This window comes from Esox lucius, chromosome 5 (assembly GCF_011004845.1).
Source record: "Esox lucius isolate fEsoLuc1 chromosome 5, fEsoLuc1.pri, whole genome shotgun sequence".
Classification (NCBI taxonomy): domain Eukaryota; kingdom Metazoa; phylum Chordata; class Actinopteri; order Esociformes; family Esocidae; genus Esox; species Esox lucius.
In genome coordinates, this window is record NC_047573.1 from 1922970 (window position 1) to 1950051 (window position 27082).

At 42.6% G+C, this 27082-nt stretch overlaps 1 protein-coding gene across 1 annotated transcript; it reads left to right on the top strand.

Moving 5' to 3' along the window:
• Positions 1 to 369: 369 nt before the first annotated feature.
• LOC105008117 lies at positions 370 to 27082 on the top strand. Its single transcript, XM_010867332.4, has 16 exons — positions 370 to 1393; positions 1694 to 1744; positions 5957 to 6057; positions 9311 to 9452; positions 10202 to 10251; positions 12444 to 12549; positions 12828 to 12986; positions 13104 to 13224; positions 13629 to 13690; positions 13876 to 14001; positions 14441 to 14526; positions 14846 to 15016; positions 15330 to 15526; positions 16714 to 16843; positions 22233 to 22429; positions 26096 to 27082. Exons 1-16 carry the CDS (start codon positions 370 to 372, stop codon positions 26694 to 26696), a joined length of 3324 nt encoding a protein of 1107 aa, XP_010865634.2. The 3' UTR covers positions 26697 to 27082.

Consider the following 27082-nt stretch of genomic DNA (forward strand, 5'->3'; position numbering starts at 1 on the left):
ACAGAAGTCCATGTTTACTAATAGTCTCACTTGCCAGACTCAAGAAACATTGGATGTGGGAGGTAGCGACCAAACTTGCCTCCTTGTGGTTAGTTTGGGTGTGTCTGAGGATTAGATGTGCCGAGTGATCGGGAGTTTGCGGTTGGAAGACCATTTGTTGTTTTTATATTAATGGTTCAAACTGAAAAATGACTTGAAGTATACCAAGATAAATTGTCGCCCTGTGTTAACCTGAGACAACCGTTTGTAACTGCATGAGAAGGTGCTGAGATATTAAATTTTTCAGGGAATATGGACGAGGACAGGGAAACATTGGAAAGCTTCACCGGCGCTCAGGGTCAGTCCATTCTCTCCTGGCATTGAGAAGACATGGCTGCAGAGATTGAGTCAAAGAGTTCCCACCGTGGTCCACCTACATGTCACCATGGGCCCTGGTGGAGGAACATTCAGGATCTCATCTGTAGGCTACTTCGCTGTGGTTGTCTGAGAGCAGACAACCAGGACCTGGTACCGGGCCACAAAGGCCAAGGAGGACACAGCGGGGACAGGGATGCCCAACCAGAGTGGACCAGCTTGGGTGAGGAGGAGGAGGACCAGGAGTTGCAAGGGGAGGGAGATATCAGTGATATTCACATTACGGTGGAGGATCTGGGGTTCGGACAGGATCTAGGGCTTTTCAACCCAGGCTTCATTCTTACTGAAGGGGAGGCAAAGAAGGAGGTGAAGGAGCAGGCGGTTGTCCAGGCTCTGTGTGCTCTTGGTCTATCTGGCGGGTCTGTGTCAGCGTTCTCCTTCACCTCAAGCCCTCTGAATAAGAAGAAAAGACCACTGAAACCTCTGCCCTCCCTGCCCCTCCAGCCCACCACTGAAAGCTCTCCCTCAAACCTATCTCGCCAGGAGCAGGAGGACCCAATCATGTTCCACTCACCTAGGTACACGGACACAGGTAGCCTCCTCATCCCGCCGGTCATCAACCTGATCCCACCCACTCCGTCTAACGTCATGGACGATGCCCAGTTCTTTGACGACACCCTCTCAGAGGAGGGAAGTGTGGGGCACACCTCCGGGCCAGGGAGCGCCGGGAGCAGCTGCGTCGCCAGACAGGAACAGGAGATGAGCGACCAGGTAGAGGAGAAGGAGAATGAGAGGATGGACCAGGGAAGCTTTGACATAGAGCCGCCAGAGGAGAAGGGGTCCAGAACCGACCCGGAGTCCCAGGAGAGGCAGGCAGCGGGTGGACAACCAGACCCAGAGGTGTCTGGCCCAGCTGCCGCTCAACACGGAGGAAACGAGGTTCGGAACTGGCCTTCGGAGCAGAAAAGAGAGACACCCAAGACCAGCTTCCTCCGCAGTGCATACCAGGTGGTCCCGCTGCCTGACTGCCCCCGCAAGAGTGAGTCCTTCACCTGCTGGTCCAATCACATCCGCAGCACCTGGACCAATCACATCCGCAGCACCTGCTGGAACAATCACATCTGCAATACCCGTTCACACCTTTACTCTGCCAATGTCAGGAACAGTTTCAATTATACACCTCCTTCCTACTCTCTTTGGCATCCTCTCAGTAGGGTTTTCCCCGTCTCCCCACTCGTCTTAGATTCATTAAAGGAATGGAATTAGCTTGTTTAAAATGGCGATGAATCTATAGCTCTAAGGGAATGGTGTCAAGCTCTTGCATGTTTTTCTGTGGCAGGGAGCTTCAACACGGGAATAAATCTGCTGTCTTTCACCGAGCATAACCTAGGTGAGTGACATTCAGTACTCAACAGCTCTGTCTGGGTGTGTGGATGTGTGTTAAGTTCCCTCCATCACTGGGTCTTGAACTCTGTTCCTTAGATGTCTATGATATGATTGTAGATGTCTGTGATGTGGTTGTAGATGTCTGTGATGTGGTTGTAGATGTCTGTGATGTGGTTGTAGATGTCTGTGATGTGGTTGTAGATGTCTATGATGTGGTTGTAGATGTCTGTGATGTGGTTGTAGATGTCTGTGATGTGGTTGTAGATGTCTGTGATGTGGTTGTAGATGTCTATGATGTGGTTGTAGATGTCTATGATGTGGTTGTAGATGTCTGTGATGTGGTTGTAGATGTCTGTGATGTGGTTGTAGATGTCTGTGATGTGGTTGTAGATGTCTGTGATGTGGTTGTAGATGTCTATGATGTGGTTGTAGATGTCTGTGATGTGGTTGTAGATGTCTGTGATGTGGTTGTAGATGTCTGTGATGTGGTTGTAGATGTCTGTGATGTGGTTGTAGATGTCTGTGATGTGGTTGTAGATGTCTGTGATGTGGTTGTAGATGTCTGTGATGTGGTTGTAGATGTCTGTGATGTGGTTGTAGATGTCTGTGATATGGTTGTAGATGTCTGTGATGTGGTTGTAGATGTCTATGATATGGTTGTAGATGTCTATGATGTGGTTGTAGATGTCTGTGATGTGGTTGTAGATGTCTGTGATGTGGTTGTAGATGTCTGTGATGTGGTTGTAGATGTCTGTGATGTGGTTGTAGATGTCTATGATGTGGTTGTAGATGTCTGTGATGTGGTTGTAGATGTCTGTGATGTGGTTGTAGATGTCTGTGATGTGGTTGTAGATGTCTATGATGTGGTTGTAGATGTCTATGATGTGGTTGTAGATGTCTGTGATGTGGTTGTAGATGTCTGTGATGTGGTTGTAGATGTCTGTGATGTGGTTGTAGATGTCTGTGATGTGGTTGTAGATGTCTATGATGTGGTTGTAGATGTCTATGATGTGGTTGTAGATGTCTGTGATGTGGTTGTAGATGTCTGTGATGTGGTTGTAGATGTCTGTGATGTGGTTGTAGATGTCTGTGATGTGGTTGTAGATGTCTGTGATGTGGTTGTAGATGTCTGTGATGTGGTTGTAGATGTCTGTGATGTGGTTGTAGATGTCTGTGATATGGTTGTAGATGTCTGTGATGTGGTTGTAGATGTCTATGATATGGTTGTAGATGTCTATGATGTGGTTGTAGATGTCTGTGATGTGGTTGTAGATGTCTGTGATGTGGTTGTAGATGTCTGTGATGTGGTTGTAGATGTCTGTGATGTGGTTGTAGATGTCTATGATGTGGTTGTAGATGTCTGTGATGTGGTTGTAGATGTCTATGATGTGGTTGTAGATGTCTGTGATGTGGTTGTAGATGTCTATGATGTGGTTGTAGATGTCTGTGATGTGGTTGTAGATGTCTATGATGTGGTTGTAGATGTCTGTGATGTGGTTGTAGATGTCTATGATGTGGTTGTAGATGTCTGTGATGTGGTTGTAGATGTCTATGATGTGGTTGTAGATGTCTGTGATGTGGTTGTAGATGTCTATGATGTGGTTGTAGATGTCTGTGATGTGGTTGTAGATGTCTGTGATGTGGTTGTAGATGTCTGTGATGTGGTTGTAGATGTCTATGATGTGGTTGTAGATGTCTGTGATGTGGTTGTAGATGTCTATGATGTGGTTGTAGATGTCTGTGATGTGGTTGTAGATGTCTATGATGTGGTTGTAGATGTCTGTGATGTGGTTGTAGATGTCTGTGATGTGGTTGTAGATGTCTGTGATGTGGTTGTAGATGTCTGTGATGTGGTTGTAGATGTCTGTGATGTGGTTGTAGATGTCTATGATGTGGTTGTAGATGTCTATGATGTGGTTGTAGATGTCTATGATGTGGTTGTAGATGTCTGTGATGTGGTCTTAGATGCCTCCTCTGGGATAGAGGACAAGAGACGTCTTTCCAGGTGTTGCAGTCTTGTGTCCTGTACCCAGGCATCTGGTTGCTGTGATTCTGCACCTTCATCCCTGTTCTCCATTCACCTTTTCCTTCCTCCTCTTGCTCTCTTACAAGCCCCATCTCCCCACAGAGTTGACCTACCATTTCAACCTTTAAACCAAGGCAGGGGAAGGTAGTAATGACACCAAGTAAAGTTCAACGAGTAAACTCAATAAATACTGTTCTGTTATATGGACTAACTACAGAAACTACATTGTTTTATGTTACTTGAAAATAATCAAGGCCCCGGATGGAAAGTGTATTAGAAAAAGGTTTACAACATATTTCTTTGGTTGTGTGTGTGCATAGCAGAGCTATTTTATTTGGGTCATAAGTACTACACTGAAGGCTTATATTTCGCAGTTTATTTACATTTATTTACATGTTAAGTCAACTTATCTAAAATCGGAATATTGACCTGATTGGCGAATAGGATCCTTTTTGGGGCATTTGTTTCCATATTAATGTCTGGCCCAAAATTTTGCAGCCTGGTTCGTAACACAGCAACGAAGGGAATAGAATGCCATTGTAATGCATCCACTTGGTCATACCTGAATAACAATATTCCCAATACCTGAATAACTATATTCCCAATACCTGAATAACTATATTCCCAACCTTGGAATGCACCCACTTGGTCCTACCAGAATAACTATATTCCCAACCTTGGAATGGATCCACTTGATCATACCAGAATAACAAATTTCCCAACCTTGGAATGCATCTACTTGGTCATACAAGAATAACTATATTCCCAACCGTGTTCATTCTTCAAACATTTCATGAGAAGGATAAAAAAGGAAAGACATTCTGCAGTTTCACAGATCAAGTCATGTGTTTTGTTAAGGGAACATTTGAATATCTGTGTTCTGTGGGAAATAACTTTTTGTCACAAAAGTATGTTTGTGTCCCAAATGGCACCTTATACCCTATATAGTGAGCTGCTTTTCATGTACTCTAGCCTTTCAAAATCAGCCAGACAGAGCTCAGCCAATGTGTTCTATATTTACAATACACTTTGTCTGATGCAGAATTTGAGGAAACTAGAATATTTAAATGAATCTAGTTAAAACCATGGAATGCTAATTAGAAAATATGTTGTGGACTGGTGCCAAAGACCAAACGCTTCTCTTAAAGGTGAACTGTGGTGTTTTAGTTTAATTCAAGACAGCTGTGAAAGTGGTACTCATGGGCAAAAATAGGTCCTACATTTTTTAAATATATTTTTTAGCACCCCATTACCAAAACAGTTGCTGGATGCTGTGCAAAATACACATAAAAACAGAACGCACTGATGTGCAAATCATTTATCCCTATGTCTAATTGAAAATAGTATAAAGACAACATGTCAGATGTTGAAATTGACAAATGGTATTGTTTTTAGAAAAATCCATGCCCATTTAGAATTTGATCCCTGCAACACGTTTCAAAACATTTAGGACAGGGACGTGATTATGCCTGTGTTGCATCATTACTTCTTCTAACAACACTCTGTAACTGTTTGGGAATTTTGGAGACCAACTGTGGTAATTTTGAAAGTGAAATGTTTTCCCATTCTTGCTTGATATTGGATTTCAGCTGCTCAACAGTTCTGGGTCTCCTTTGACATATTTTTAGTTTCATAATGTGATGTTTTCAGTGGGTGACAGGTCTAGACTGCAGGCAGGCCAGTTTAGCAACCAGACTGTTTTACAGCGGAGCCATGCTTTTGTAATATCTGCAGAATGTGATTAGGCATTATCTTCCCGGAAAAAGATGTAGTCTGTACGGCAGCATATGTTGCTGCAAAACCTGTCTATATTGTTCTGCTTAAATGGTGCCTTCACAGATGTGCAAGTCACCCATGCCATGTGCACTAATGCACCCCCATACCACAACATGCTGGCTTTTGAACTGTGTGCTGAGCTCAGGTCCAAAGAAGGCGGCGGTGGTTTATTGTGTATATTATTTTAATCCTATTTCACTCCGTAGCAAACAAGCATGGTGTATTTACTTGTTTTTACTTTATGTCTCTTTGGTTTTCCATAGATGAACTCAAAGACCTCATATTTTTTCTGGGACACACGATTCTCACCTTCTTAGCCTGCCCCAGATCAGAATTGGGACATATTTTAATGGATTATCTATGGCAGGCATCCCCTGTTACTGATTTACATTTTCTCTCTGTGTGTCTGTGAAGATGACTGGAACAACAAGGATGCCAGTTTCCCTGAGTTACTGAGAGCAGAGCTGCGACTGCTACCTCAGAGCACCAAGATGGAGGCCTTTGTGTACCAACGGGTAAGAGAGGAGACTTTGTCCAACAAATGTGTATTTTCATCAGATGTTATTCTGTTGGTGGACATTTCTCATGTGTATGTACTTCCTAAGGGACAGTTTGAAGTTTATGTAATTGGTACCTGGAGGATATTATTTTGTTCAAATAAGGATTCATGTTTTAAACAGCTACGACTGGGGAGGGTCATATAATCTGTAAACAATGACATTTCGATATTTCTTAGCATTTTACAAATAGTTGCTCATCATTTCATTGTGAGTCTGATCCTGCATGCGTCCCCCATTTGCCAGCATAGGCTGTTTATTTTGGATGAAACAAGGAGCCCCATTTGACAGGATAGGCTATTCAGATTGGACAAAACAGGGACCCCCCATTTGCCAGGATAGGCTGTTCATGTTGGACAAAACAGGGACCCCCCATTTGCCAGGATAGGCTGTTCATGTTGGACAAAACAGGGACCCCCCATTTGCCAGTATAGGCTGTTCATGTTGGACAAAACAGGGACCCCCCATTTGCCAGGATAGGCTGTTCATGTTGGACGAAACAGGGACCCCCTATTTGCCAGGATAGGCTATTCAGATTGGACAAAACAGGGACCCCCCATTTGCCAGGATAGGCTGTTCATGTTGGACGAAACAGGGAGCAACAGTTCAAACCAAGGTGAGGCTGTTGCTGTGTGGTGTTAGTGAGAGGAATCCACCTGGCATTGCATTCTGGGTAGGGCCCATTGGAGAGTGTCATTGTTTTTTTTGTGTTTATGGCGGGTCACTTTAAACACATATTGCTGAATGGAGGGCCGTCCATTACATTTCAGAGAATTCCAACGACCTTCAGGTCTCATTAATTCATTATATAAAACATGCACTGCCTTATAAGAATGAAGAGTAAAAAAAAATAAAAATACTTCCTTACTGATATTAAATATATATATATATATATATATTTCTTAATTTTTACTATTTTCCACATTGTAGAATAGCAGTGAAAATATCAGAACTGTGAAATAACAAAGGGTGGCTATTTTGCATAATCTAAAATATAAATGTTTTTTGATTTGTTTAACACATATAAAGTCCTATCAAAAAGAGAGGCACACTATACAGGGCAATGTAAAGGATTAGTGCCATCTCTGGGCATCTAACGCCACTTCTAGCAAAATCCATGTATGGACCAGGAGTTATTCTTGCTTATCCATCCCATATGGACTCAAAGGCCCTACACCAGTGTTTCCCAATCCTGGTCCTGGGGACCCCAAGGGGTGCACGATTTTGTCTGTGCCCTAGCACTCACACACCTGATTGATATAAAATGAATGATTACAATGCCAAACAGATTTCGTACATGTATTATTGTATTGTAGGCATGAACAGAGAGGGAGGGTGACAGAGACAAAGAATATGTGCCCTGAAGGAGAGAGCTACAGAGCAGGTGTGTCTCATCAGGAACAGAAAGAACAATTAATCATAAGCTCCTTAATATCTGTCTTTGTCATAGACCAATAACATTACTACAAAGTTAACTTCCAATCAGATACCAGAACCACAGGGTCGAAAGACAGTGCTACATGTCAGAACAGAGGGGTTGGAGGGAACAACACAATGTTATAAAGACACCCAGGTCAATAATGGCATTCAGTTGACAGTCCAGGGACTGGTTGGGTCCAACATCCCAGTCCGACATTCCTCCTGTCCACACTGGGAATAACTGAGCCAATCAACGCCATTCCTTCTGTCTACCCTGGGAATAGCTGAGCCAATCAATTCCATTCCTTCTGTCTACCCTGGGAATAGCTGAGCCAATCAACGCCATTCCTCCTGTCCACACTGGGCATAACTGAGCCAATCAATTCCATTCCTCCTGTCTACCCTGGGAATAGCTGAGCCAATCAATTCCATTCCTCCTGTCTACCCTGGGAATAGCTGAGCCAATCAATTCCATTCCTCCTGTCTACCCTGGGCATAACTGAGCCAATCAATTCCATTCCTCCTGTCTACCCTGGGAATAGCTGAGCCAATCAACGCTATTCCTTCCATCCACCCTGGGAATAGCTGAGCCAATCAACACCATTCTTTCCATCCACCCTGGGAATAGCTGAGCCAATCAGCTCCGCTCTATGTTGGGTCCCTGGGCAATGTCAGAACGCAACAACCAAGATTTAAACAGCTGGCTGCTATTATGCAGTTGAAACACCGGACCACTTCTATTATTCAGTTGCACTGAGAGACAGTGAACACTGGACCACTTCTATTATTCAGTTGCACTGAGAGACAGTGAACACTGGACCACTTCTATTATTCAGTTGCACTGAGAGGCAGTGAACACTGGACCACTTCTATTATTCAGTTGCACTGAGAGGCAGTGAACACTGGACCACTTCTATTATTCAGTTGCACTGAGAGACAGTGAACACTGGACCACTTCTATTATTCAGTTGCACTGAGAGGCAGTGAACACTGGACCACTTCTATTATTCAGTTGCACTGAGAGGCAGTGAACACTGGACCACTTCTATTATTCAGTTGTATTGAGAGGCAGTGAACACTGGACCACTTCTATTATTCAGGTGTACTGAGAGGCAGTGAAAACCGGACCACTTCTATTATTCAGTTCCACTGAGAGGCAGTGAACACTGGACCACTTCTATTATTCAGTTGCACTGAGAGGCAGTGAACACCGGACCACTTCTATTATTCAGTTGCACTGAGAGGCAGTGAACACTGGACCACTTCTATTATTCAGTTGCACTGAGAGGCAGTGAACACTGGACCACTTCTATTATTCAGTTGCACTGAGAGGCAGTGAACACTGGACCACTTCTATTATTCAGTTGCACTGAGAGGCAGTGAACACTGGACCACTTCTATTATTCAGTTGCACTGAGAGGCAGTGAACACTGGACCACTTCTATTATTCAGTTGCACTGAGAGGCAGTGAACACTGGACCACTTCTATTATTCAGTTGCACTGAGAGGCAGTGAACACTGATTCCTTTCCTGTTTAAAACCCTTAGTAATTCTGCTGGTTCAATTCCTGCAGGGATCAATCATGTTTACAAAACGCAGATTGTTTGTACTCACTGTACTTAAAGTGGATTCAGATACAAAGTATGTTGTAGCTGTCAGGGTGAGTGAAAATCCAACCTTGAACCATGAATCATGCAAGCTGTTACACTAACAGATCCTAAAATCTTGGCAAGGTCCTCGGGGTTTGGGTTTTGCTCGATACATAATGTTATATTTTTATGTATCTATATAGAAACCTGGAGCAGCTCGTTCCTGCAGTCTGGGCGAGTCCACCACAGCGACCGTCCCCAGAAGCCACACCTTTCACTCGTTATACAATCCTGATCAGAACCAGGTTGAGCAAGGGTCACCAAGACAACGACGGATCACTGTTGGTGAGGTCTACAATAATAAGCTATGTCATTGATGTTAATGTACTGATGCTACTGATACTACTACAAATTATACTACTAATACTACTACTACTACTACAAATACTACTACTACCAATACTACTACTACTGCCACTACCACTACCAATACTCCTACTACTACTGCAAATACTTCTGCTATTATTCCTTACAAATAATACTACTACTAACACTACTACTACTAATACCACTACTGCTACCAATACTACTACTACCACTACCACTACTAATACTACTGCAAATATGTCTACTGTTATTCCTACATATAATACTACTACTACTTACACTACTACTACCAATACTACTACTACCACTACTACTACTACCACTACTACTACTACTACTATTACTACCAATACTACTACTACTACTGCTACTACTACTACTAGAACTTCTTCTATTGTTCAAATCAACGTGATACTTTTGATGTTCTAGATTAGACCTCGACACATTGATGTGGTTTATAATTCTAAATGATATAATGGGTGTCTATGGATATAATGAGCCACCTATTCCTATATAGTGAACTGTCTGGTTTTGGTGGAAGGGAGTCCAGAATATAAGGATATAGGGCATCGGTTTGGTCACAGCCCACGTGAATCTTTGAAAGGACTGAGAGCCACGGAACATAAAAATGGACATTCCCGTCATGTAACATGATTCTGAGATTGAACAGAGGCTCTACCCTGCCCCCTCTCTCTTTCCCCTCACAGCATCCTGCATGCCACAGTCCAGAGATCAGAATGGAAACTTTTCTGACAAGGTACAGTAAGAGAGCTAATCAGAAAAAAAAGGATATTAGAAGAAAACAAGCCCCTCATGAAAACAAAAAGCAGTTCTAGTTATCATTATAATACACAATGTGTTTATATTTCAGAAATACTGTCTAAAATACTCTGAAAAATTATTCAAATGTGCAAAACCTGTGTTTGTTAAGTCTCAATTGACAACTTGCACTAAGGGAAACTAAGTGGTTCTTCTTAAATACTTCAGCTCATAAAGTTCCAAAATGTTTCTCCCTCAGGTTTTAAGGTTCATCAAAGAGCTCTTGTCTGATTAAGAACCTTTGGGTTAAGTACAGGGTTCTTCACATTTTGAAAGATTTGTGATGGATGTAATGCTAACTGAATTCATCCTCTCTAAGTTGTTGTTGAAATATTTCTCAACCAATGTAATAGTACAGGAATAAAAGCATCAAACCAGATTATATTTAGGTCTGACCAGTCAAAGTCATTGTGCAATGTGTCAGAATCTTCTCACAGTGGGCCATTTTGTGGTGTTGCCAATCAGTAGATTCAGGCCACTGTAGTATGATTTTTCATTGTCTTGAAAAACGTAGCTTTGATTACAATAAATATTACTTTAGGATCTCATTTGATGAAAGCCCCAGGAGACAAAATTAATGAATGCAATAACCATGTTTCTGCCACCAAACCCCGTCACGGGTGGCATGGGTTACAGCGCCTAAAGTGAAATAAAAGCGGAAATATGCAGATCAGTGGGGTTACTTAGGGGTGCTATGGTTGAAATACCCCGGGGCTGTATTTGTAAACTTTTGCTAAAACTATTGGTTTCAAATGGTTAGCCGCTACTTTCCCTCATAGACCAACCTGAAAAAAAGTGACGCAATGCTCGGAGACCTGATCCTGAGCAGGTAATCATATCCTGCAGGTAATGATGTCCTCCTCAGCCAATGAAAGTCCTCCACATAGTTGGACTTGGTCCAACAGCTTCTCGCTCAAGAGTTCTTACCACAAATCCACTGGCAAGTTTTAATAGTCAAATTACTACATCACCACTGGAATGTGTCAGGATAATTGGATCACAGAAACTGATACTAATATCTGCATCTTCTTACCCTTTGTGGCGTGAGTTTGATTTCCCCTTCGGCCAATAATTATATCTTTGACATGTGGACGTAGATTCATCCTAGTTTCATTTACAAGGGTACTACAGTCATCATCTTGAAGATAACTGATGAATACATTTCTTTAGGAGCTGGTGGTCTCACGTCTTTTCTAGCCTTCTTCACAAACAATATACAATAACAATCATAGCATATTGTGAAAAGGATTGGGGTATTTGCTCTATTTACTGTTCTCAGTATATACAGGTTCTGTAATGACCCGTGAAATGGTTACCCATGGCCTCACTCTTAAGAACAACATTTGGTTCCAGCTTCTAACCTTACAGGCCTCAAGTAATAAGTGGTACACTGCATACTGAATAGGGTGTCATTTGGGACATGGTCCTGGCTATAGCTGGAAATAGTTACAAAATAATAAATCTGTTTCCTGTGTGAGGATGTGAAATTAATGAAAATAAAATAGATAAAGTGCAGTTATGCCCCATTCAATACGATTCGTCCCCTCAATAACAACTCGCCAATTATTCCTCCAGACACGGAAATATAATTATATGTAATGTAAATAATTTAGCACACTGTATCACATGTGCCCAGGGAATACCAGAAGTTACAGAAAAAGGCAGATCGGGTGCTTTATAGTGTAAAAACTATGGTCTAATAGTAGCTGTTTCCTGTATTTCCACACCGCTGTTTCATGATACTATAGCATATAGGACAAATCCACTCCAATGCGCCAAAACCACACGTTGCTCAATGATTCTACTTGCAATGGCACTAAGCCTGCCAAGTCTACTGTTGGCAACGGTCTGGGTTTCCAGCAGGAGCCTAAATCTTAATTAATCATAATAAATGTTATTGTCAAGGGAACCTTTGTTTTCTTACTGATGTTAAAAGCACATATGAATGCAGAAAAGACACATTAAGTAAAAATACCGTTAATCTGAAGGAGATTTTTTTATTTTGTTTTTTGATATTATGAGGATTTACATTAGGGCCCGGAGACAGACAGTAGTACATGTTCTACTGACATGAGGAATTGATTAGCAGGCAATCATGTGCTAGTGATTGTGGGTGTGTGTGTGGTGTAGAACTCAGGCCGGCGGCAGCCCAGCCGTCTGGGAGAGCTGAACACCGAGGAGCTCTGCCAGTGGTTCAACAGTGTTGGTCTTCAGAAATGCCTTCCTCACATCAGAGGTAACACACACACACACACGCACACAAAATAGACACACACACACACTCTCACACACACACACACAAAATACACACTCACACACTCACACACACATACTCTCTCACACACACACACACACAAGAAACACACACACACACACACACTCCACTAATCCGTATCAGTTAACTGTTGTGCTTAGCTGACTGTTGCTTCGCATGGTGCTAGTTTTTTTTCCTTTTTTCCTTCAAAAACACACCTCTCCTATTTAATCCTGAGCTCTGACGTCCGACCTTGACAGAGGCTGAGCTGTGTGGAGCAGATATAGTGTCTATAGACCTCAGAACTCTGGAGGTCCTTCACATCTCAGGCCTGGAAGAGCGAGAGCAGCTCCTCTCAGCCATCTACAGAGAAATGCATCCACCCTCCAGTACTTCTCAAACACTGGACTCACTGCTGGGTACGAGCATATCAATGACAGATAAGTCCATCAATCAATCATCAGTCAATCGAACTAACTGTGGTTGACCTTGCTTGTTTAATTGTTCATATTGTTTCCTTTTTCTCTTCCACATAGAAACCATCGGTCCTAACAATGTTGAGAAGTTCACCACAGCCTTGGTGAACATTACCAAATCCCAGTCCTCTCCTCATGTCAGCTGCCTTAACATGAATCAAATAAATTCTTTCAAGTTCAGGTATGTTTTGGTATTTTCAGGTTCAGATATGTTTTGGTATGTTCAGGTTCAGGTATGTTTTGGTATGTTCAGGTTCAGGTATGTTTTGGTATTTTCAGGTTCAGGTATATTTTGGTATGTTCAGGTTCAGGTATGTTTTGGTATTTTCAGGTTCAGGTATATTTTGGTATGTTCAGGTTCAGGTATGTTTTGGTATTTTCAGGTTCAGGTATTTTTAGGTATTTTCAGGTTCAGGTATGTTTTGGTATTTTCAGGTTCAGGTATTTTTAGGTATTTTCAGGTTCCGGTATGTTTTGGTATGTTCAGGTTCAGGTATGTTTAGGTATTTTCAGGTTCAGGTATGTTTTGGTTGGTATAATGAGTTCATGTACATTCTTCTGTTGTTTTTTCTCTCTGCACAATAGATGTAAAAGCCCAACACCTGTAGTCGGGAGAAACTCTCAGCTAACAGAGATCACCATAAACGGTAGATATCATGGAGCTGACCATTTATTTACATCCACTACCAGAGATGGATCATTATGTCTCCTCATCACACAACCTAATCTATGACCCATGACATACTGTCTTCCCCGATCACCTGAGACTCAGGATGGTCTCTAAATTGATTTTTTCACTTTCAATGGTTCATGTCACTGAATCCCTTTTCAGCATCAGAGCGGATTGTCCACCTGCGCACTCCCAGGGACACCCTGGTGGGGAAGGTGATGGATTCCTGCCTTAGGACTCTGGGAATGATTGAGGATAAGGACCTCTTCAGCCTCACACAAAAACCAGGTCCAATCATTCATGTTACGATATGCTACTTCACATCCCTTCACTGTGTATCACTCCACTCTTTGTGTAAACTGACAGATATTTCCATTCCCCATGTTAGACTCAACCATTCTTAACTTTTAGAAAAGGTTACTCTAGTCTGGTCAAGCACCTATTGTAAATGTCTTTATGAGAAATCTTAGCTATTGTAGACACAGCAAACAGATCTCAGTCAATCAAATTTCATGAAGTTTACTTTCACACAAAGATCTGGTATCGGGGGAACATACCAGTGACTCATTTGTGAAAGCTTTAGCTTTTTTTCACTATTTTTCACCGTTCATGCTACATGTGTGTTTCATTCGTGATCATTTGCTCCCTTCGCTAAATCAAGCTGCTGGAGCAGGTGAAAACATGCTCTGCCCTCCAATCAGGAATTCCCTTTATGTGTGCTTTCAAGGTTCTTCAGAGGAGCTGTCACCAGGTCACCAGATAGCTGACCTATTTCCCAAGAACAAACAACTAGAGCTGCATCTGTGCAGGAAGGTCAGAACGTTGTCAATACCTCAGTGTTTTATTAGTCACAGATTGGAGCTCTGTCCAGTGAAAGGTCAGACGGGCTGAACGTTGTCAATACCTCAGTGTTTTATTAGTCACAGATTGGAGCTCTGTCCAGTGAAAGGTCAGACGGGCTGAACGTTGTCAATACCTCAGTGTTTTATTAGTCACAGATTGGAGCTCTGTCCAGTGAAAGCAGTCTGAGCTTGCATCCCCAATGTCATCCCCGGTGAAAAGTAGTGCATTATGTGCCACTGGACAGGATAGAACATGCAGGATGGTTCAACAGAATCCCTGTGCCTAACAGGACAAACCCAAAGACGTAGTCCAGCCCACAGTCCCCGAGGACAACAGTTCCCAGGACAACAGCCCTGCCAATCAAAGTCTGGAAGTACAGGTGATCAGCCAGCCTGGCAAAGAGGAGAAGATCCGGGAGCTCAACCAACAGGTGGATTCACTGCAAAACGTCATCCTGCAGGTGAGATGAACTTCTACCCTAGAATCAAGAAGGAAAGCCTAGAATCAAGACCAGACACTCACTGAACTGTTGTGCCTGCACTAATTTTGCAAACATATCTGCATGATAAGAAACAGCTGTGAAGCCAATTGTTCATATATGTTTAGCAGCCAGAAACGTCAACTGTCACTGCTCAAATACTCTGGAGTTGACTGGAGATATCGTTCATTGAACAGCCTTGTTTGCGCAACTGTTTAAGTTGCTTTGCTTCACTTGTTCCATCCGACTGCTCCATTTGTGTCCTGGTCCTCATGATGCCCCTGTTTGACCTCAGGTGCAGGAGATCCACCACAGCCTGGTTGCGTTCTGCTCCGAGCTGAAGAGCATGGATGTTGAGAGGGATGTCTCGGGGCTGAACCACTCTAAGCTGGAGCAGCATCTGGAGGTGTCTCTGATGCAACTCAGGGAGAGGAGACAGAACCTTCAGCGCTTGAAGGAGACTCTGGGAGAGACAGCTGTTCACCGGAACAAGTAAGTGTCTGGAATCAATCAGTCGGCCCCTGCTTAAATTAACAGGTAGGCGTTGTTGTCTTTTAAAAACAAAAACTACAGTTCCCAAGTTGCAATGTGTCAAGTGTTGTTTGGTGTTAATAGAATGAGAGGGAACTGCTCAAAGGAGCCCCTGCTGCACTATAAAGGCCATACACAGGAACCAGTTTGGTCTGAATCTATGATGTCATAAAGGCCATTCCTATGATGTCATCAATTTGCTGTTTGGTTTTCTGACACAAGAAATGTTCAACAGATTACTGTTCATCATGAACTATCAAATACTGCTGTCAGTCTAGAAGAAAGTAACACACAGAAGTGAGATTTTGTGTAGGGCAAAGTGGGTAATAAAATATAGATCCCATAGATTCATTGTTATGGAATTAAATGTACTGGCTTTTGATGAAAAATGACTGATGTAATTAAATGTACTGGGTATTGATGAAATACTTCTGATGGAATAACATTTTGTGGGTGTTTATGAAAGATTATTCTGAGAATTAAATGTATTGGGTATCAAAATGAAAGATTGTTAACTGATATAGGATGATGTGAATTCTATTTTCAACCTTTCAGGTTTCAAGCTTTGCAATGTTTCAAAAGCTCCTGGCCATCCTATTACATTATTATTGCTTATAAAGATATATATTCTAATATCCCAGCTGGGGACCATCATATGTGACTATAACAATGAACACTTTGGTCTCCAGTAGTCTGGTCCAACCCTGTCTAACAAAACTCCCATAACGTATCATATATTTCCAAGCTAATACTTGGCCTTCATATCATGCTGAGAGTGAGTCCCTACTCATTAATTAAAGAGAAAGGCTATTAATCATATTTATGGTCACATTAACCAGGAACGCTGGGAAATAAGTGAAACTAGTTGAAACAACCCAGCTTAAAATATTCTCTCAATCACCTTTCTCAACAATCAGTCATGTGTAGAATACTTGCAGCTTTAGCAAATAATTTTCCCACCTGTTCATTAGTGAATGAATAGGTCTAGGACAACTACCCAAGTGCAAAACCTAGTGACCTTGTCAAGGAGTTGTGACCTCTTTGTTGCTATTGTTCTGGTGTCAAATGCAGTACCAGCATTCAGTTATTGAAAATAATTACACCTTTGTGTCTTTAAAATACCTTCTAGTATTTGATGTGTCTTCCAGGAGATCAGAAATTAATCTCCTGGACAAGATGAAGCTGAACTGTCAGGTGTTTAAAGAAGAGATATCACTGGTTCACCTCAACAGACAGGTGGCTCACCTCCAGACTGCCCTACAGGACAACCAAGACAAGGTGACCTTTAAATCTTAAGTCCTGGAACCCTAGATAGCGACACACCAGCGCTAACCCAACTGGCATCAACAAGCAGCACTGCAGGACGTCCAAGTCTGAGGTGCATTTGTTCATGATGACTAGGTTTTAAAGAGATCACTGTGTCTAAATGAAAAGAATGCAGCTCCCCCAGTCCAGCCCCCCTCCTATGGCCTCCTTCCCCTGGCGTGTGAACGGCTCGCAGCGATGGCTGCCGTCTTGCCAGCCGGGTCACAGGTCAACCTCTAAGGCCTCTCCTCAGACATAAGAGCCAGACAGGATATCTCCACGGAAACGCAGCACAAGCCCCTTGAGAAACAGCCCATAATACATCCCCTAATGCAGCACATCGTCCTGTAACTGTGCTTCTGGCTTCCCTGTCTTGAAGTGGCTGACTGCCAGACATGAGCCTGAAGAATTTTCATTTTCTTCATATTTAGTGTGTTTGTGTAGAAGAGACTGAATAAATCCCCCTGGTACCAGGATGAGCGGGGAAACATTCCACACACTAGATTAGATAGTCTTAATACACCCTGAGGACATAATCAGTGCTGTGTTAGTGTAATGCTACATCTTTTTTTACAACTGGGTCAAATTGAGGCTGGGATTCCTTCCTGCCATGTACTGGACAGTAGTGATGTTTACAAAGCCTTTAGTTACTATATTTATTAATGCCATGTATAGTAGTGATGTTTACACAGCCCTTAGTTACTATATTTATTAATGCCATGTATAGTAGTGATGTTTACACAGCCCTTAGTTACTATATTTATTAATGCCATGTATAGTAGTGATGTTTACAAAGCCTTTAGTTACTGTATTTATTAATACCATATATAGCAGCAAGCAAGCAAGCAAATGTATTTATATAGCACAATTCATACATCGAAGCAATTCAATGTGCTTTACAAAGAAAAATATATGAAAGTACAATAACATAAAAACAATACTCAAATGAAAACATCAAAGCAAATGAATACATCATAATAATAAAAAATACAATAAGAAAACTTATAAAGATTAAAAATGGCATAAAAACATAGGAAGATATAAGGCTAAAGAGTGTTGTTAAGTTTAAGTGCTCAGTCATAGGCACGTGAGAAGAGAAGTGTTTTTTTCTCACAGATCTTCTGGTAGTTTATTACAGTTTTGTCCAGCATAAAACAGCTTCTCCATGTTTAGTTTGGACTCTGGGCTCTACTAGCTGACCTGTGTTCATGGATCTAAGAGCCCTGCTTGGTTTATATTCTTCAAACATATCAGAAATATATTCGGGTCCAAAACCATTCAGAGATTTATAAACTAAAAGCACCACTTCAAAATCTATTCTGTAACTGACTGGAAGCCAATGCAAAGATTTAAGAACCGGAGTGATGTGCTCTGTTCTCTTGGTCCTGGTTAACATTCTAGCAGCAGCATTCTGAATGAGCTGCAGCTGTTTTACAGTATTTTTGGGGAGTCCAGTTAAGAGGCCATTACAGTAGTAATGTTTACACAGCCCTTAGTTACTATATTTATTAATTCCATGTATAGTAGTGATATTTACAGAGCCTTTAGTTATTATATTAATTAATGCCATACATAGTAGTAATGTTTACAGAGCCTTTAGTTAATATAATAATTAATGGCAATAAAAGTGGTGATGTTTACAGAGCCTTTAGTCTTAAATGCATTGGTAACCTACTGTAGTGACTTTTGTAACACCATTACTCGTTCCCACAGATAGTATATCTCTATTTGGAGCAGGGGCTAGGACATCTGTCTTATAAGCTGTAGATCACATGTTCAAGACACTGTGTGGCAGTTGTTACATTATTATACCTCCTGTGTGCATTTTTGATATATGATACTTTTTAGTAGCGTTTGTAACATATCTTCCGTTTGTAACATGCGCTCGTAACATGTTTAGGTCATTTGTAATGTAATACACGTTTGGTTAGCACATTGTAATTTAAGCTAACGTAACACGTACTGAATCGCGTGTTTAAGAGAGTAACGTATAATATGTTATATATTCCCAGAGACCATGTTGCAGCTGTAAAAACCATAAACTACTTGTGAGGGAGGTAGCCTTTATTAGTTGGAAACGTGTATGCTTATTTACTGCAATGGAGGTTTGATTGACAGAGTGACCCAGTTTTACCCCAGTGAGGTAAAACACCATATGATCCCAGTGAGGTAAAACACCATATGATCCCAGTGAGGTAAAACACCATATGATCCCAGTGAGGTAAAACATGACTGTTGGGTTAATGGGGATAATGGGACTGCAGGGAGAGCTAACGCGCTAACCACTACAAACACAGCAGTTAACAGTCACCGTTCCAACCCTGGGAACAGTGACACTCTACCCAGCTCTTTAGCCTGCCTGCCCCAGGGACAGGAGGGGTGAGGCAGGCAGGAGAGACGCCTCAATAGTATCACCATCAATCTAGCTTCAAAGATGACAGGGAAGGAAGTCAGCTCCGCTGCCCCTCCCATTTCCAGGCAGGGTGGCAATAGACAACAATCCTGTGAGCCCTCCCTCCCAGTGGTGGTGATCCCAAAGACTATTTGAAGAAGATGAAATTGTGTCTTATTGCCTGTTATCTAAGACAATGGTCAGATAACACACACGAGCGCACACACATGAGTACAGAAAAACACACACATTAGGTTTTACTGTCAGATAACACACACGAGCGCACACACATGAGTACAAAAAAACACACAGACACATTAGGTTTTACTGTCATTGGGGGACCCAAGAAAGTCACCCACTCCAAACCTTCCTGTGTGTAGTTCCACTGGAGGAGTGTTTGGGGAATAAAGCCACAATCCTGTAATATAATCAATGTATTGATTCTGGATAAAATCATCTGCTAAATGACAGATTTGTAAATCTTTAACCAAAAAATAAAATAAAATAACTAGAACTTATCCTAGTTCTAAATTTAATCCAAGTTCTAACTTTTACTATAAACCTAACCCTATAAGCTTAAAATATTTTTTTGCAAATGATACTTGTTTTACTGTTTTTGTGGAGTTTGTGTGTTCTGAACATTATGGCAAAAGAAGGAAACACACAGAGAAGGCAGTCAGTCTGCTCCCTATTAAGACCTGAATCTATCAGTTCCCAGGCTCCCCCCCCTCTTCAATCCACTCCATGACCCCTGACCCTTGTCTAAACTCTGATTAGGTCATATGATAAACATTAGCACTGCAGCTTTTCCCACCAACTCAGCACCTAAAAAAGGCTCTGCTCTGAGAGAGAGTCTGGGTCCTGAGGCCAGTGTGTGTGTGTGTGTGTGTATGTGTGTGTTTGTGTGTGTGGGTCTGGTATGAGTCTCTAGGCCCTGGGGCCATAGTAACATGGCATGGACCATGAGTTCAAAGCGTGTGTCCTTTCATAGCACCTTGTTAGCTGCTCCTCTGCCAGGATAGAACACTGAACAGAAGAATAAGAGAGGGTCCTCTGGGGACGGCTGACAGATATAATATCTCTCTTCTCTCTCCCTCTGCCCCTCTCCCCATATCTCTCTTCTCTCTCCCTCCGCCCCTCTCCCCATATCTCTCTTCTCTCTCCCTCCGCCCCTCTCCCCATATCTCTCTTCTCTCTCCCTCCGCCCCTCTCCCCATATCTCTCTTCTCTCTCCCTCCGCCCCTCTCCCCATATCTCTCTTCTCTCTCCCTCCGCCCCTCTCCCCATATCTCTCTTCTCTCTCCCTCCGCCCCTCTCCCCATATCTCTCTTCTCTCTCCCTCCGCCCCTCTCCCCATATCTCTCTTCTCTCTCCCTCCGCCCCTCTCCCCATATCTCTCTTCTCTCTCCCTCCGCCCCTCTCCCCATATCTCTCTTCTCACTCTCTTCCACCAATCTCAGTGGCTTTTGTCACCAGCATTCTATTGTTGGTATGGTCACAGGCTCTCAGATATCACTCAGTTTTAAACCGTGAGTGTGTGTGTGTGAGTCACCTCTAAAGATCTCTCTTCTCTCTGTCTCTGTCAGTTGGAGAGCAAAAGTAAAAAGCAGAACAAAAAGAGCTAGAACTAGTGAGTGAACTGATTGTAGAATGTGTTGGAGATTACAAGAAAACAGACATTTCTTCATGATGTTCATGTCTGTTGAGTCTTTTATTTTGTTAAAATAAAACTGTGCTGAGAAGAAATATAGAAGTGTGTAGACTCTCTAAGTCTTCTGGGTTTACAGTTAATGTGAATTCTTCCTTTGACCCATGTTGTCTGATCACGTGTTTGTTTTATCACCAGCCATAAAACGCTGTAGTAAAGATGAAAGGTTTCAGGACAGCGACACAGTGTCGGCCTGCAGCTCTGAGGAGTTCTGTTCTTCATTAGGATAGTCTGTCAGTCGGTGTGTATGTCAGGTTATTAGGATAGTCCGTCAGTCGGTGTGTATGTCAGGTCATTAGGATAGTCCGTCAGTCGGTGTGTATGTCAGGTCATTATGATAGTCTGTCAGTCTGTGTTTATGTCAGGTCATTAGGATAGTCTGTCAGTCTGTATTTATAACAGGTCATTAGGATAGTCCGTCAGTCTGTGTTTATGTCAGGTCATTAGGATAGTCCATCAGTCGGTGTGTATGTCAGGTCATTAGGATAGTCCGTCAGTCGGTGTGTATGTCAGGTCATTAGGATAGTCCGTCAGTCTGTGTTTATGTCTGGTCATTATGATAGTCTGTCAGTCGGTGTGTATGTCAGGTCATTAGGATAGTCCGTCAGTCGGTGTGTATGTCAGGTCATTAGGATAGTCCGTCAGTCGGTGTGTATGTCAGGTCATTAGGATAGTCCGTCAGTCGGTGTGTATGTCAGGTCATTATGATAGTCTGTCAGTCTGTGTGTATGTTAGGTCATTATGATAGTCTGTCAGTCTGTGTTTATGTCAGGTCATTAGGATAGTCTGTCAGTCTGTATTTATAACAGGTCATTAGGATAGTCCGTCAGTCTGTGTTTATGAAAGGTCATTATGATAGTCCGTCAGTCTGAGTTTAAAACAGGTCCTTATGATAGTCCTTCAGTCTGTGTTTATAACAGGTCATTATGATAGTCCTTCAGTCTGTGTTTATAACAGGTCATTATAATAGTCCGTCAGTGTGTGTTTATAACAGGTCATTAGGATAGTCCTTCAGTCTGTGTTTATAACAGGTCATTACGATAGTCCTTCAGTCGGTGTTTATAACATGTCTTCTGTTCATCGGTGGGTCTTTCTGTTTGCCCGTCTGTCCATCCATCTGTCTTACTGTTTGCTAGCTTGTCCATCTGTCTGTCCATCTGTCAATCTGTTATTTCATCCAGCTGGCCTGCCGTCTGTCTGTCTGTCTGTCTGTCTGCCTGTCCCTGTCCCAACATGGTATCAAACTGGGTGTGTGTTTTCAGGATGGAACCCAGGCTCAGAGAATGTGCTCCACCCTGGGCCAGCTGGTGTCCCTCCAGTGTCCAGCTATGCTTCTGGCGGTCCAGGAGACCTGTGGTCAGGATGGCCGATACGGATTCACCTGCCGCCTCACCCCTGACAATGGACTCGTGGTGGTACATGTGGACAACGCCCAATCACACCTCTGCCTCCAGGACAGGTAGACACACTATACAACTGTATATAATGACTGCAACTCACTGGAACTGATCCCAGTCTGAGAGTATATCCTAGTGTCATACGTACCATGAGTATCTCCTGCTGATGCTTGATGTGATGAGAGGAGTGTTTGAAGAACACACTGGAATCAGCGCCAACGTCTTTGAATTGGTACAGCACCATTTCTTTCAATATAATTTTACCAGAATGTAGAGATGAACAGAACGCAACTCTGACATTCAAAAACAGGCTGTTATTGTGAAGGAGGGTGATTTTTCAAACCTCAAGATTATGTCAGAGTTAATTCTTTGGGAGTAGTCCTGGTTTTTACTCTTAGATATAGACCGATTATTTCATAGCTTACGAGCAGGGCAACGTAATCAAGGCCTTCTCCATTTTGAATTGGTCCATGTCTTCTTCTATGTCCATGAGGTGGTAAACAAACTGAAAGGGTGAATATCGCCACCTAGAGGGGAATTGTATGTACAGGTATATAAGCCAAGGTTGGTGAATTACTGCCACCTGCAGTTCCGGGATATTTGATTAGAAGTTTATTTATTTGTCTGATACCTACAGTTGAGCTATATGTGACCTACATTAACCCACTGGAAATCCCACCCGTTGGTCAAACTCAGTATGGTCCACAATGGCCACGCTCAAACTATAAAACTTCAGAATGTTCTCATCTCCCCATAACCCTGGCAACCCTGGAGTGGCAGGAAACCACTGTAATGTATTACTATGGGATGTTGAAGGAGAATGGAGGAGCAGATAAAACAAGAATAATAAGAACTGTTAAGGTTTGGTAATCCATTGTTTTATCACTAAGGTAACACACCTTTGTGCACACACACACACACAGACACACACACACACACACACACACACACACAAACACAAATGTATACTCACATACATTATCACTATTCAGCTGATACAAGAATCTCTGTTTTTATTTTACTAAGCTAGACAGTACAGATAGAGAAGAGAGAGACAGCGAGGGAGAAGATGGGTAGAGAGAGACAGAGGGGAGAGAGAGAGAGAGAGAGAGAGACAGAGCAGAGACATAGAGATCAGACAGAGTCAGAGTGAGAGAGAGAGAGGGGAGACAGACAGATCAGACACAGAGGGAGGCAGAGGAGAAAAAGACAGAGAGGGGAAACAGACAGAGAGACAGTTCAGACTCAGAGAGAGGCAGAGGGGAAAAAGACAGAGGGGAGAGAGAGACAGAGCGGAGACATAGAGATCAGACAGAGACAGAGAGAAAGAGATTGACAGAGAGAGAGAAAGACAGAGAGGGGAGACAGACAGATCAGACTGAGAAAGGCAGAGGAGAAAAAGACAGAGAGACAGACAGATCAGACACAGAGAGAGGAAGAGGAGAAAAAGACTGAGAGAGTAAAACTGTCAATATTATTTGGTATACTGTATTCATTTATTTTGATTGTGCTTTTATAGTTTCATTGTATTTATGTACTGCTTTGGCAACAGTGGCAACCAACCATTCAAGCCAATAAAGCACCAATTGAATTGAGAGAGAGACAGAGGAGAGAAGGACAGAGAGATCAGAGAGGGAGACAGAGAGAGAGAGAGAGAGAGAGAATCATTGATAGTGGTGTAGGGGGTAAAACATACAACCTAATAAAACCCTTGTGTACTGGTAACACGTGTAGAATCAAAATAGGCAAAAAAACAACCAAATCATTTCTTCAGGGACAAAATGCTGTCCTATCTGGCCCTAAACCGACAGTACAACTTGGCAAACTATTTGACTGTAGTGACCGATCAAAACCTTGACAAAAGTACAGGCTCAGTGAACACAGCCTTGTCACTGAGAAGGGAAGGCACAGAAAAACCCTGCTCCTGGACGCCCCCCTGCCCTGCATGTTTTAGATCTCTCCCTGCCCTAACATACCTGATGTAGCTCATGAAGGACTTGATATTGAGCTGATCATTTGAATCAGGTGTGGCATATAAAAACATGGGTGGTCACAGAGAAAATAAACCACACTTCCTTCTCCACTGCCCTAAGTAAGAGTTCATTAAAGATAATCACTATGGGACTTTCTACTGAGGAGGAAATATACATTATCTTGGGTTAACATTTAGAGACAATTGACAATTGACCTGGCCCACATTAGGGTTTTAGTGGGTAGGTCAGAGTCAGTGTGTATTGGGTCTAAGTGGGTAGGACAGAGTCAGTGTGTATTGGGTCTAAGTGGGTAGGACAGAGTCAGTGTGTATTGGGTCTAAGTGGGTAGGACAGAGTCAGTGTGTATTGGGTTTAAGTGGGTAGGACAGAGTCAATGTGTATTGGGTTTAAGTCAGTAGGACAGAGTCAGTGTGTATTGGGTTTAAGTCAGTAGGACAGAGTCAGTGTGTATTGGGTTTAAGTCAGTAGGACAGAGTCAATGTGTATTGGATTTAAGTCAGTAGGACAGAGTCAATGTGTATTGGGTTTAAGTCAGTAGGACAGAGTCAGTGGCCCTCATTTATCATTCTTGCGTAGAAACGGGCGTATATGTTGGCGTAAGATTTTGCTTACACTCCTCTCATCGCCTGATTTATGAAACTGTGCGTACCTTTAAAATCCAGGTGTACGCAATACCTGCCCTTGATAAATGCCGCGGATGAAAACGATCGTCATTAGAATAACACGCCCCTATATATTCAAGTCTCTGCTTCCCCCACGCCCTCATTTTACGCCATGGACACACGGAAGACGGCAAAAAAGAGAAACTTCTCTGACGTGGAGATTGAGACGATCACGGTAGAAATAAATAAAAGTGTTTTATTTGGCAGTTTAAAAAGCGGAATAAAAGATGATGATGTGATGTGGAGTACCATTCGTTCACATTAATAACTGCATGACAATTTGTAATATTCGTCTTATTATTTCATTATATTTACCAATGACGTTTATTGTTATTTAGAAGAAGAATGTCGTTATTATTATTATTTCTATTATTGTCTAAAAGAAGAAGAATGTCATTTTTTATATTTTGTCAGTCTGAATTATATTTTGGTCATTAAAAGCCTTTTATTACTGAACCCAGTCCGTGCGCAACTGCCGGGCCTAACCCTGAAACGTCATGTAAAGCGCACAGGCTCGCATCTGAAGGAATACATATAAATCAAATCCTTTGGTAAAGTCACACAAATTAAACATTGAAGTCTATGTTGCACAAAAATAAACACTGAAGTTTGTAATTATGTTGTTGTTTTTTTTACAGTGGGTCATAATATATCATATCTTTTAGTTTGTCAGTGCGTTAGGATTTTTTTTTCTGCGCATTTCCGCATTAACTCAAAACGTGCGTACACCACCTCCTGAGCTGGCGTAGGATTTGAGAGTGCCGTACGCCAACGTCCATATTGATAAATCTCAAAGTCACTGTGGTTTTGTGTGTACGCCAGGTGTACGCTGGAAATTTGGTCTAAGTGGATCCAACCCTAACACTTCAAATGTTCTCAGAGTTGGGCAGCATTGTTCAGGATTGGAGTTTATTCAAATAATAATTTCCATAATGCAAGTGTTTATTAAATCCTGTCCTGTGTTTTTATTTTTTATTTTGACCTGGTTGTAATTGTTATTTTTACTCCTCTCTGAGTGTGTTGTAAGCTTGTGCTGGTGTACGGTCTTTAAAACCTGCCATTTGTCCTACAGGCTTGTGGAGGTCAATGGTGTTCCTGTGGTAGGGTTCAGTAAAGAAGAGCTGAGCACCCTCCTCCTCCAGAGAGCCAGTGCTCACATGGTGGTCCTGAGAAGACCCCCCCCTACCCCCAGCCCTAGACCTAGAAGACCCCCTCCTGTTAGTCCCATTCAAAGATCCTCTTCCCTCGTGCATCTACCCACCCTAGAACACCACATGGACCACCCAGCCAGGTCCATCCATGCCACCTCTGCTGGTCCACCACCCAGCTACCATCCTCCTCGTCCTCCCTCTCCCAGCTCCTCCTCTTCACAGGAAGAACAACCCTCCCTGGGAGAGCAGCTGGACCACCAGGAGGAGCCCATTTATACCACCTCCATTAGTTCCTGTCACAGAATACCCCCACCTAGCTACCTTCCCCCCAGTCTCTGTCTCCCCTTCCTGGGCTACCAGGAGAAACGTCCCCCCTTGAGACCCCTTGAGGACCAGCAGGCGGAGCCCATCTACCAAGAGATAGAGACCTGCTGTTCCTCCTCAGAGAACAAGACTGTTGGCAGGACTCCACCAGACCAACCCCAGTGTCAGTCTCAAGGCCATCGACTCCACCTGTCCTGAATGTGGTGCTTTCACTGCCCCAAGACGCTGAGTCGCTCCACAAACACGACACCACCCTCTCCAAGAGCTGATGGCCGTTGAATACAGACAAGAACCAACTCTCCAGATTAATGTGCTGCAGGTCTACACCAATCCCACCCCTTAGAAAGCTAATGCCTCCAGACATTCACAGTGACCTTGTGTTTCTTCATCTTTGTTTTCTCCCTAGGTCTCCTCTGAGTGTTAAATGTAACCCAGTGTCATAGGAACAAATTCAACTAGAATCAGAAGGGATTTGTATTTTAGAGCCTTTTTTATAACTTTGTGAAGTCAGATTGTATTGTAATGTTTCCATTTGGCTCACATGGACCTCCAATTTACCGTATTAAAAGTAATTCCCTGTTAAA

Excerpts from the sequence above, each read along its gene's own strand:
- LOC105008117 (XM_010867332.4), top strand. The coding sequence starts at position 370 with ATGGCTGCAGAGATTGAGTCAAAGAGTTCCCACCGTGGTCCACCTACA. Across the intron at positions 12,987-13,103 it reads AACACTGGACTCACTGCTGG|AAACCATCGGTCCTAACAAT; the intron begins GTACGAGCATAT and ends TCTTCCACATAG. Across the intron at positions 15,017-15,329 it reads TGCAAAACGTCATCCTGCAG|GTGCAGGAGATCCACCACAG; the intron begins GTGAGATGAACT and ends GTTTGACCTCAG.